The sequence below is a fragment of the Poeciliopsis prolifica genome, unplaced genomic scaffold (assembly GCF_027474105.1).
Source record: "Poeciliopsis prolifica strain line A6 unplaced genomic scaffold, Auburn_PproV2 SCAFFOLD050, whole genome shotgun sequence".
In the NCBI taxonomy this organism is placed as follows: Eukaryota; Metazoa; Chordata; class Actinopteri; order Cyprinodontiformes; family Poeciliidae; genus Poeciliopsis; species Poeciliopsis prolifica.
In genome coordinates, this window is record NW_026562425.1 from 1,739,759 (window position 1) to 1,751,890 (window position 12,132).

The following is a 12,132-nucleotide window of genomic DNA, read 5'->3' on the forward strand; positions in this document are numbered from 1 at the left end:
AACAATTCTGCAAAGTAAAGTGGGCAAAAATGGCTCCTGAGCAAGAAAAAAAAACTTTTTTGGCACATTATTATTTATTTGGATACAAATACAACTCTTCTGTCCAATATTTTGTACGTTTAAAAACATGTGGAAGACAGCTGCAGTTTGAGGAACTTTTATTTTCTTCTGTGGTTTTTGGAGGAACAACTAAGGAAAAACTGGTCGTTGTTGAGGAAATCTCTGTTCAGTGCAGGCTTGTCCATATCAGGTTTAATCTGTAAGTATTATAGATGCTGTTTAGAAAAGAAAAACACAACAAACAGTTAACAGCTGCCCTAATTTTTCCGTGATATTATAGATGCATTAATGATTTAATCTGACACCAACACAGCTGGGGCTGATCTGCTTTCTAGTGCAGTTATTTTGGCAATTTTCTACTTTTCTTTCTCTGAATTTTGCACTGGTAAGCCATAATTATTAAACCTAAGAATTATTTTGTGAAATGTGTACCTTTTTGTGGCATTCAAATTTTTTAAGATGGAAAAAAATGTTACTGGCCAATTTTTGAATAAATATTTTATTTTGAAAATCTCGGTCGGAAGTGTACACAAACTGCCAGCTTTTGGGGTTGATGGTCAGCCTGCCTGCCTGTCTGTGTCAGGGGCTGGGTTTCTCTTTTATCCAAGAAGAGGGGAGAAAAAAAATAGCTGTGACAAACATGACGAGACAAAAACAACGATAAAACACCAACAAATGATGAGCCAGACACTTTAAAGAACCCACCATGGCTATAAGGGAGCTCAAAGTTTGCCTTTTAGGGGTAAGTGGCAGATGTTTTTCTCTTAGGGGGAAAATTCCATCAGCGACTGAAAATAACGGTCGACATTTTGACGTTAAAAAGCAACGCAAAGGCTTTGGGCTCTACATTCCTCCTTGAGCTATTTTCGTTGTTTAGCCTCGGAAAAACTTGTTGATTTAAAAAGAAAACTCCGAGAGTTTTATCCACTCAACTTGCGCCACGGTCCTGTTCTAGCTTGTTTTTATTACACTGTTTAAACAAACAAATAACCGTGTTTTCACTCGGGTTTTCTCTTAACGGCTTTTTAACGGTTTTGACAGTTTGTCGGCCCATGACGTCATCCACTGACCAGCGGCTACACGTAAGCCGTTAATTTCCTGCTGCGTCTGCGAAAACTGAAATAAAAAAAAACCTAAACCCTGAACCTATTTTTAAACAATCTCTCAAAGATGATCAGTTATCTAAAAACAAAATTGACTTCATCCATTGAAATTAAGGCGAAAAGTGGGAAGTTTTAGACTTTAAAAAGGTTTGAAAGTTCTGTGTGCAAAGCTGCAGGCTACTGACAAGCTCATCAAAACTGTTCACTTTGTTCGCGAAAACCTTTCATTAGAGGGCTATAATTGCACTCTTGGCTCCAGCATCTCATTTCAATAAAGATTTAGCCTCTTTAACTTTTCAGAAGCTCTCCTGCAATTTGAACTAATAAAGATAAAATAATAAAAATAGTTTAATCTTTCTTGTAGCTATTGGTACAATGATGTGTTGGAATAATTTTCAATTAAAACCTGTAACTCAGATCGTCTAAGTATCTATTTGGAGTTGCTGTCAGTAAGGTCTGAACTGATAAATTTTGCTGGATGATAAATTGTCCCAGAACTTATTGTGATAAACGATAATATTGTTGTTTGGAAATCATTTTCAACTAATGTAATAGACCAGAGGAATGCAAGAACATTCTCAAAGATCTATAAACTTTTGATTTTAAAGCATATTTCACACTGGAAGACATTTTAAATATCCAAAGTACCTAAGCAAAACAACAGAAATGACCAATAAAATGCTTTATGAAGTAAACAAAATTGACCTTCAAAAAAGAGGTGGTTTAGACCAAATCACTAGATTAAAGACTTTTGTCATCCAGATTGTGGTACAAAGACAGAGAAAAGGGAAAAATTCTCAGTTACGCAAATGGAAATTATTGAGCTTATATTTAGTCTGTGATTAATTGATTTACTGCATATCGCAACAAGCCTGATTTTGGGTGGCGATAAGGTGGGCAATTAAGGATCTCCAGTTGTAGTCAGTCTTGCTGTGAATCTTAAGAAACCTCTGACTGAAGGCTGTTGGTGTATGACCAGCTCAGTATCTGGGCAGCAGAGACAATATTCCCTAGTAACATGTACTTCTTAGGCCTTTAGTTTAAAAAACACCAAGTCCACTTCTGAATGGCTCAAAACTAAAAAACAAAATAAAAGTTTTGGAGTCAAAGTCCACATCTAAATGGACCACCTATTCTAAATTAAATTAAATTGTAAATTGAAAACTGAAATGTTTCAGATTATGAAGCACAAACACTTTTCCCCAGCACTGCATATTATATTTGCTGACTTGGGTAAACAACAACAAATTACATAAATTTTTGCTGTAAAATTAAGGCCGGTATTGGTATTAAAGGACTGATCAGCTGAGCTTCTGACCATCCAGTTGCTCAATCAGTTTGGTTCAAAGTTAACCTTTATTGTGTGCTTCTGTTTGCTGTGACTGACATGTGACCCTCTCTGCTTCCAGGACACAGGAGTGGGTAAATCTAGCATAGTTTGCAGATTTGTTCAAGATCATTTTGATCACAACATAAGCCCCACCATAGGGTGAGTATATGAATCTCATGAGGCTCTGCCACTCTTGCAAATAAGTCTATCAATCTTGTTTTGTGGCGAGGTTTAGCAAATTGATGCTCAAATCGAGGCTAAGGTCAGAAATGTTTGGGCTTTTATTGGAGTTTTTAGATGCAGGCCTATATATTCTAATACTTTGGGGGTTTTTTGGCTGATATTGGGCCGATTTCTGATATTGATGTTGGCATGTGACAATCCTACTGTAAGGTGAGCAGTTTTGCAGGCTGACTATTTACATATGAGGTACTTTACAAAACATGGTCTGAAAAATTGGCCCAATTCTGTGAGATTATCTGAAGGTCATAGAGCGGCTTCATGTAAATTTACTATATGGGTTTGATGGAAGACATCTGGATAAGAAGAGGGACACATTATGGAAAAACTAAAAGTGTGTTTATCATTTTATCTCTACACCTGCTGTTTATTTCTTCAGTGCCGCAACAAAGTATTCACCCCCCTTCAATTGTTCTGCATTTGTTAGGCATTTGTTCACACTGGAGCCTGAAGTGACCCCAATTCTGATTTGTTTTGCCTTAATGGAACCTGTATATGACATTTTCAAGACAGTCTGAATAGCACAAGTTGGATTTTTTTTTTTTTTTAATGGGACCCAGGTCACTTCAGGTTCATCCAACCTGAACGTCATTGATGCTTGACAAATGTCCCTATTCTGATATGAGCAAGCGGGAAGAAAAACAACAACCATGACGGAGTATAGTGAGGATTAAGCAGTTAATATGCTGCTCCAGTTGGACAACAACTTCAAAATTGTAAGCTACGCTCCACCGTTAGCATTCATGTTTACTTCTGTTAACACTGAGGACTTCTTCTTTATGGTGTTTGGCAAAACACTGAGGATGGGTTACTGCGCCCTCAACTGTGCATGTTGGGACACTTTTAGATAATTTGCAGTTTACACTGGAGAACACATACAGGTCGCATATGTTTGGACGCATGAACGATCACAACAAAAAAAATCTGATTTGACAAGAAATCGGAATTGGACTGCCGTCTGAATGTAGCCTTAGACTACAAACGTATTCTAAAACCAATCTGAGAAAAGCTTTCCTTAAAAAGAATCAACACAATGAAGTTCATATCTGCATTGACAATGATATTTTTCAATTTTAGTAATTTTTTTAAGACATTGGTTTTGGTTTGACAAGTAAAACTGAGCCAGTATATACAACCTGTGTTCATTTTCTTTTGTGCTTGGAGAGTGTTGGTCATGTGGGATTTATTTGGTCAGGTGACAGAAGATTGTAGGGGTGTTTTACTGAAACCCCTACAAGCAATATAGGTTTTTCAGTGTTAAAATGTAGTATGTGGTATTGGTAAATATCAGTTATTAAGAATTTTAACAGCATTACTATCGGAAATTGATTTTGGCAAATTTTTTTATATTGGGGCATCCCTACAAAATAGCATGGACATCACAACGTAATCACACTTTTGACATTATTCACCCCCTTTGCTGTGTCACCCAGCGCTGAGCTTGGGTGCATCAGATTTACACTTATCATCATTGACAAGCTTATGCAACTGCATTTGAGTCAACCAGCTTTCAATTAAGTTGATCGAACATGATTTGGAGTGGAACTCACTTATCAGTTTGAGTTCTACCAGTTGACACTCGAATCAAAACAGAAATTAAGCAACAAGACTTGAAGGTTTGGACTGTGGCAGAGTATATTTGTAGGAATTATATTCTGGCACAGTTTGGCTTCATTAGAGTTTCCAGAAATCTCTCCCAACAAAAGAATGACTAGATGTTCTGGAATGACCCACACAGAACCCTGACCTTTATCTAATGGCTCTTTAGACTGATTGACCTACAGAGAAAAATTGTGCTAATGTGTAAAAGGCCTGTAGATATCAGACTGATATTAAAATGCCTGAAAACATGCTTGCACATTTTGAGTATTGAATGCGCTGTTGATTTAAAGAAAAAAGAAGTTCTAATCAAATATGTTTTAATGCAACAAAACTGTAAAAAGTTTTAAATAAGTTATGGTTTTCTTAACCAAATTCCTCTTTAGAATTACAAATAACAGAGGAATTAATTTAAATTTGTTTTTTATTGCCTCTAACGTCACCTGGATACACCAACAAATCTCATTATAAATTCTTGTTGCTGACTTAAACATGTAAGAATGACTGGAGAACCACTGTTGAGAAATGCACCTTATTATCCACAGGGCGTCTTTCCTGACCAAGACTGTACCATGTGGGAACGAACTACATAAATTTCTGATTTGGGACACAGCTGGACAAGAACGGGTGAGCAGTTCGTCAGTAATTCTTTTAGTTTAGACTCTGGACTAATGAATCATGCTTATGAAGTTGTTTTCCATTAGATCTCTGGACCTGAGAGCCAAATCATCACATTGTTATTTTTAGGGTGATCGATTGTGTTCAAAGGTTAGCAGACATTTTGTCTTTTGACAAAAAGGCAACATTAAGTTTTTTTTATTTATTTATTAATTTTTAACTGAAAATAAAAAGGAGAGAAGATTAAACGACTCTTGTTTGTGAGTCTGTACTGAAGTAGCATGTTCATGACATTAAACATGTAACGTCATTACATGTGTGTGTTTAGTTCGCTCAGAATGCAGTTTATTGCAAGCTTCAGTCAGATTTAAGCTCCTGGGAGGACTGGCCAGGTGCTGCCAGTCGAGCTGATCAGAACCTACAATGATAAACACCAACCACAAACCTCTTTTTTGGCCACTGCTAAAGCAGAGGCCTCCTCACTTGTTTTTATCTGCTACATTTATGGTTTTACGCTACATAATAACACCAACCGACTGAGTGACACCGCTGTGATTTATTTGATTGAAGGGGGGTGGTAGTGCATGTGTGAGTGGGTGGAGTTTCCTAGGACTTGCCAAACTTGCTTACTGCATGGAAAAACTAGTTCATATATTTCCTGGATGTGTGTGAACACAATATCTGGAGACGTCATCTCACTGGGGTTGTTGCATCACACTGGACTATCTGTGATCTAAAACAGAGAACAAGAGACTATTAAAGGTCTTTTGTTTTGTATAATTGTCACCAGATATGTTGCTGAATAAAAGGAGCATGAAATAACAAATTGTTGAATTGTTTTGGGGGTTTTTTAGCTGCAGAGAAGGAGACTGAAGAGATCCCTTTTTGTCATGCTTATTTTACCAAACGGAAAGAATGATGCGAATTTATGCTGACGACAGCGAGGGCAGTTTTACTGATGTTGCAGATTTCATTACATGTAAACAGAACATTAAACACTCATTCAAATTAAAACATTCTTCAAACACAATGCTCTCCTCTTCTACCTGCACCTTGGTGGGGAAAAAGCCACAAAATCATCTTTTTCAAAAGGCAAAACTTCCACCACACTGTGCACATTCGTTAGATTTAAAGCTTCACTCATCAGGAATCCTACTGGAGGTTCTCCGGGTTTGGAGCAGACCCAGATGTCAGTGACGGGGCAGCTCTTCCCTCCTGGCTTGGAAACGCCTTCATGATCCCCGAGGAGGAACTGGGGAGTGTCGCTGTGAAGAGGAATGTTTTATTTGACCATTTAAATTTTAAACTGGTTTTTCTTTAACTTCATTTCAACCTTTTTTTAAATTGGCCTAGGTTTTAGTTAATTTTAAATATGTAAGATCAGTATTTGTTTGCTGATTCTAACTACTAAAAATGTGTTCTTTTCCAGTTTCATTCATTAGCTCCTATGTACTACAGGGGATCAGCTGCTGCTGTCATTGTTTACGACATTACTAAACTGGTGAGTGCAACAAACTGATCTCCAACCCTCATTATATAAAAATAAAAAGCAAATATCTGTTGTTTTGAATGGATGTAAATGGAACAAACTGGTTCTGACAATAAGATCTGCTTATAAAACTGCATTACTTTTCCATCATTCTGGGAGGCTGTTCCTCCATTACCTACAAAATCATACTTTCCTCGTTGGCCCTTGGAAACCAGTGTGAAAACAGCAAAACTCTGACTGTGTGACAGCTCTGGGCGCGTTCCAGAGCTGACCACAGCGTGTTCCTGCTTTCCAGGACTCTTTCCAGACACTGAAGAAGTGGGTGAAGGAGCTGAAGGAGCACGGCCCGGAGGACATCATTGTAGCCATAGCAGGAAACAAGAATGATTTAGGAGACATCAGGTGAGATCATTTTGTCTCTCGTGCCATGACATAGGATGTTTTCACTTTTCTTTTGAATCTACGCCAGAATTTTAGCATCTCAGAAAACCTGAGCAAAAAGCACAACAAACCGTTTTTATTTATTAAAGGAAAAAATAAGCCAACCTGGACCTGTAAGTAAGTACTCCATTTTTAGAGGCAACAGCTGAGTGTTTTACTTTGCAGTTGAGGAATTTGTTCCCCTGTTATTCAAACACATTAAGATTTTTCAAGTGTGAATGGCCTGCTTAATGTGTCTCAGTTAGGTTTATCTCCAAACTTTGTCTAGATGACTGCAAGTCTTCAGTTTGTGTTTAGTTTTTTATCCATAAGGTCTGGAGTTGCTTGGTTGCATAACCCAGATGCACTCAAGTTTAATGCCCCAATATTCTCCATTTTGGTTTTAATAAAGGAGGATTAATGGCTCCATCAATGTAATAATCAAATATAGGAGGACACACTCGATCCAGAATGGTCCTCTTTTGTCTCATCAGTCCTTAAAATACTTTACCAAATATCCTGAGGATTATCAAGATATTGTTTGCAAATATGAGTTTTTTGCAGCACTGTTTTCTGTGGCTGTATTTTAACAATAATTAAACTCTTTCTGTAATGCAAAAGTAATGAACCCAAGAACACAAACATCAGAGTCTTAGAGGTTTGGGAGATTAACTTTTCATTTCACACATTTTTACCACTGGAAAAAGATACAAGCGTCCTAATTGCTGTAACTTTTCTTACTCCACGCAGTTTTTTCAACATTCGTCCAGTTATAAATAGAAGAAAGGAGAATTGCTTGCAACAACTGCTCTTTTTCCATCTTTTTCCACTTCTGTGCTGTTCTTCTGTTTCACAGGGAAGTTCCTATGAAGGAAGCAAAGGAGTTTGCTGAATCAATTGCAGCTATTTTTATTGAGACCAGCGCCAGAAATGCGGTGAACGTCGAGGAGCTCTTTCAGAAAATCAGTAGGTTTTTATGACGTTTTCCTCCATCTGTTGACAAGAAACTTTCACATTTTAAACAGTTTTATATATTGTTATTCCCAGACACTGCTCTGGATTTTATTTAGTTACTTTTATTTATAAAAAGTAAAAACGATAAAAAATAATTCAATTACTTGTCATGGCAGTTGACATGTTCATTTTACACAATTTGTTCAAAAAGAGAGCAGATTGAAGATAAAGATCTTCTGATTTCCACACACTGATATACAAAATCTCTTTTTGTTTTTAAATTTCCTCCTGCTCTCAAATTATAACCCAAAATGTCACTAAACATTTTTTTAATATTGTGTGGAAATTGACATTTTCTTATTTTTAATGTCCGAGCTGTAACAGTTAAATGTTTAACATAGTCTGTTGATACAGTTGGTTCCTCTGTAATTCAAGTGCTGCTGGAGTCTTCCCATCACCAGATCTCTGACCGTCTCCCAGCACCGTGGAAGGAGCTGAAGTTGTACCAGAAACCTCTGGATCTGCAGTGAAAGCGTCTTGATGAAACCCCTTCATGTGTCAGTAACTGTTGTTTGTGCCTCGCTAGGTAAACAGATCCCACCCCTGCAAAACGCTGAAGTGGAGAGCAACGATTCCTTTAAACTCACCCGGCCGCCCAATCCCACCACCAGGAGGTGCTGCTAGTGAGAGGAGATCATTTAGCTGCCAAACAGCAGGCCCTAAACAAAATCCAAACGCACATGACGTCCTGCCTGCTGGGGGACGACGCAGAACATAGACCAAGGTCACCAAAAAGTTAAAAACAGCGCTAATTAGGTCAAAACACCAACTTATTTAACTAAATTTGATTTTCTCTGATCATCAGAAGTCTTTTGGTCTGTCTCCCTCTAGTGGTGGTCTGACAAAATTACATCTATTATAATCCCAGATTATGCTGATTTGCTGTTTACATGCATTTTAATGTGTCTCTTAGACCAGCTGTATTCATTTTCATGTATTCATTGATTTTGTTTTGATTTGTTTTGTACAAACTTCCACTGAGCGTTTCGAGTCGCTCACACACCTTTACATTCCTCTATAAAGGTTTAACTACGATGCTGCAGAATGAACTTCATCATGAGTTTGGCGAAGATGTTTGGTACATGTTGAAACATTTAAGTGTTCACTACAGAGAATGACTGTAAATAGCTGACAGCTTTGTTTTTACCATTTGTGTTAATTATACTTTTAAAAACTGCAGGTCATTTACTAGAACACATCTAGTTGTTGTTTAAATGATTTTTAAGAGTTTTTTGACTTGTGGGAAAACAAGTTTTTTTTTTTTTTTTTTACTGTTTTGGTTTTCACCACTTTTTAAAAATCACAGCATTTGATAAAACACCTAAAACAATCACTATTACTGTTCACCACAATGTCAAGGAATAAATTGGACTGTTTTTACTACCATTTGATGTAATATTAATACCTTTTTTTGTATATCGGATTCAGATCAACATGTGTTGATCTGAATCTGATAAAAGCAGAGTTACGCAGTGAATATCATTTAAAGTGTGAGTAAACGTCAGAGTTGTGACTACAGCCTTTCCCTGCACTGCAAGTTGTGACTTTAAAATGAAATATTGCTGAGTTTTGAATGTTAAAACAGTTTTTTTCCACAATGTTTAGTTTGATTATGACCTTCAGTATTAGACAAAAGGTCATAAAAGTGCCTTTTTTTAATCTAGATAAGTGACTACCACTAAGACAATGATTGTTGGTACAGTCTAACTGTGCACTTTGAAAGTGCCCATTCTATAGTTAATCTCATCCAATATGTAAAAGTCATGCATCCCTGTGTTCCCAGTACAACAGGTCTAATTTTGTGTATTAAAACATTGCAATAAAGTATTATTCATACACTTTCTTTGTTTTAATAGTGTTTTTGCATTTGCAATTTAGTTAAGACGTCTGTAATATTGATGTAACTCGAGTTTGAACTTCAAGCCTTAAGGAGGTAATTTGAATGTCTATCCCCTGACATTTGTTTAGGATCGTGCATCGGTAAAGTAAATTAGAATTATGTGGCAGATTATGTAACAAATTGCTTCTGTGGTGTTGGACAAAATTGACTGAGCTGGACGGCCTGTACATAGGCAATTAAATGTTCTGCTGTTTTTCCATTTACTACAACTTCACCGACCGTACCTGTTTCATTACATGCCTTGATCGCAATCCGATTTCTCCCAACTGGACTGCGGGTAGGATCTCTACAGACTGCTCACATGAACCTGCAAGTAAATTAATATTTTGCCTACTTAGATTTCTTTGCTGTTGCTTTTTCTGTGTCACACTTAAATGTTTCTTGCCTGAGAAACATTTGTCCTACTAATGTTCTATGCAGAAGGTCTGGATAAGAAACGGTTGCTTGCTGGAGGCGTGGAAATTTTACCAGATTGCTAACGTACAACTGTGTATTAAGACCATTACAGATAGAGAAATTTCTGCTAAGAAGACTGGAAGTTCTAGAAATTTTTTTTGACATTTTTGAGTTTGACGTTGAAAGTTTGCTATTAAAAAAAAACACTTTTTTTTTTTTTTTAATTAGTCTCAGAAATTTTCTAAAAAAAATAAGGTAATTTCTGAGTGTAAAGAGTAAAATTTAATGGAAAAGGACTAATTTTGTTCTCAGACATTTTCTAGGGGAAATAAACATGGACATTTTTTTGATGGAAGAAAGCTGCACCATCGACTGAAAGTGCGCCTGCTAGAAGTGTCACTCACTTTAAATAAAACAAGGTTGCCTTATCATAAATTAAATCCTAATTGATTGATAAATGTATATAAATCTGATTCTGTTAAATATGATAGAGATCTGTCATGACAGACTGAGACTGATTGGTTCAGGAACCTTTATTTAATGTAGCTTCATCTCCCTGCAGCTCATGAGACACATTTATCAGCATTTAATTGAGTTTGGCTATAATGTGTAATGGCAGAAGTCCCATTTCCCTAATGGCAGGATGAGTGAAGTGAGGACATCTGGACCTGGTATGTGATGCTGTCCCATTTTTATTCACGATGCACCACAATAGGAAAAATTTAACTGATATCATCACCTATATATGTTGATAACAATGCTCTTTTTGTCTTCATCTATAAGTTGACATGTAATGCCGTCACTTAGAAGATTTGACCTCAATCATGTACCATAAACGACTGAATATGTGTCAACAAGGCAGTTCAAAACTCAGAATTACTCAAAAAAAATTAATTTTGAAAACCTAAAATTGGCAAAAATGTGATTTCTTTTTTAATCAGCCAAAAATAAACTAAGCATGAACTATTTAATCTGAACTATTTTTTGTAGACATGCGTTCTGCACATTTTTGATTGAAATGCAAACATTTTGCTTATTATTTGGAATCGATTGATAAACTAATGTGAAAATATTTTTGTCTTTTCTCAGAAATAAAAACAGGATACCGGTCAGAACTTATTAGAAAATATGTGCTGTATATAGCCAAGTTTTATTGCAGAAATTAAAAGCAGATTGTGGTGCAGCAAGGTGTATTTAAAAGTCATAATTTTATCCTATTTTTTTTATTTAATAAATCAAAACATTTGACTTACTAAATCAATTTAATGTTTGTATGTCATTATTAGCTGTGATTAGAAATAGTGAATAGAGAGAGATAGTCTTTATGTCATCTGTGTAATTTGTTCTGTGGAATCGAGTTACTGAAACAAATTCATTTTTCATCATTTTATTTATTTAATATCACTTTTTACTTGTAAAATAGCCTCATGAACAGGATAGTCAGGTTTTTCCATCATGTTCTTCATTTTTGCTAGGTCAAGAAAACTGGTTAATTAAATCAATTTAATTTCATGTTTTATGTTTTTATTAGTTGTAATTATAAAATCAATATAGTTAATAGACATAAATGCTCAAAAACCGAAGTTTGTTTGTAATCAATAGACATAATGTGTTTGATAAAATGGAGTTACTAAAACAAATTAAGTTTTTATATTTGTAGTTATTCAATACGACTGTTTTCTTGTAAAGTAGTGTAATTTAATATATTTTGAGCATTTATTTAATGAGTAGCAATTGTAAAATGTTCCAATAAAATCAGATTTTATTGTCAGAGATCACGACTTAAAACAAAAATGAAAAAGATAAACTATATAAAAATAACGTATCATGTTACACATATATATATATATATAGAGAGAGAAATAGAATATATATACATATATATTTGCAACTTATTTTTCCAAAATCTATGCCAACTCTTTCCTTTCCTCACAAGCAAGGTAAACCACAGACCAAGTGAGGC

The 12,132-nt window shown here is 35.8% G+C and overlaps 1 protein-coding gene across 1 annotated transcript; it reads left to right on the forward strand.

Annotated features, from left to right (window-relative positions):
• Positions 1 to 607: 607 nt before the first annotated feature.
• Positions 608 to 9,714, forward strand: rab31 (RAB31, member RAS oncogene family). Its single transcript, XM_055058394.1, has 7 exons — positions 608 to 802; positions 2,573 to 2,652; positions 4,878 to 4,959; positions 6,380 to 6,451; positions 6,735 to 6,841; positions 7,716 to 7,825; positions 8,400 to 9,714. Exons 1-7 carry the CDS (start codon positions 767 to 769, stop codon positions 8,495 to 8,497), a joined length of 585 nt encoding a protein of 194 aa, XP_054914369.1. The 5' UTR covers positions 608 to 766; the 3' UTR covers positions 8,498 to 9,714.
• The last annotated feature ends 2,418 nt before the right edge of the window (positions 9,715 to 12,132 follow it).

What these genes read in the sequence shown, in the direction of transcription:
- rab31 (XM_055058394.1), top strand. Translation starts at nt 767, where the DNA reads ATGGCTATAAGGGAGCTCAAAGTTTGCCTTTTAGGG. An exon ending in AATGATTTAGGAGACATCAG is followed by an intron (nt 6,842 to 7,715) that starts GTGAGATCATTT and finishes TCTGTTTCACAG; the next exon opens with GGAAGTTCCTATGAAGGAAG. An exon ending in GGAGCTCTTTCAGAAAATCA is followed by an intron (nt 7,826 to 8,399) that starts GTAGGTTTTTAT and finishes GTGCCTCGCTAG; the next exon opens with GTAAACAGATCCCACCCCTG.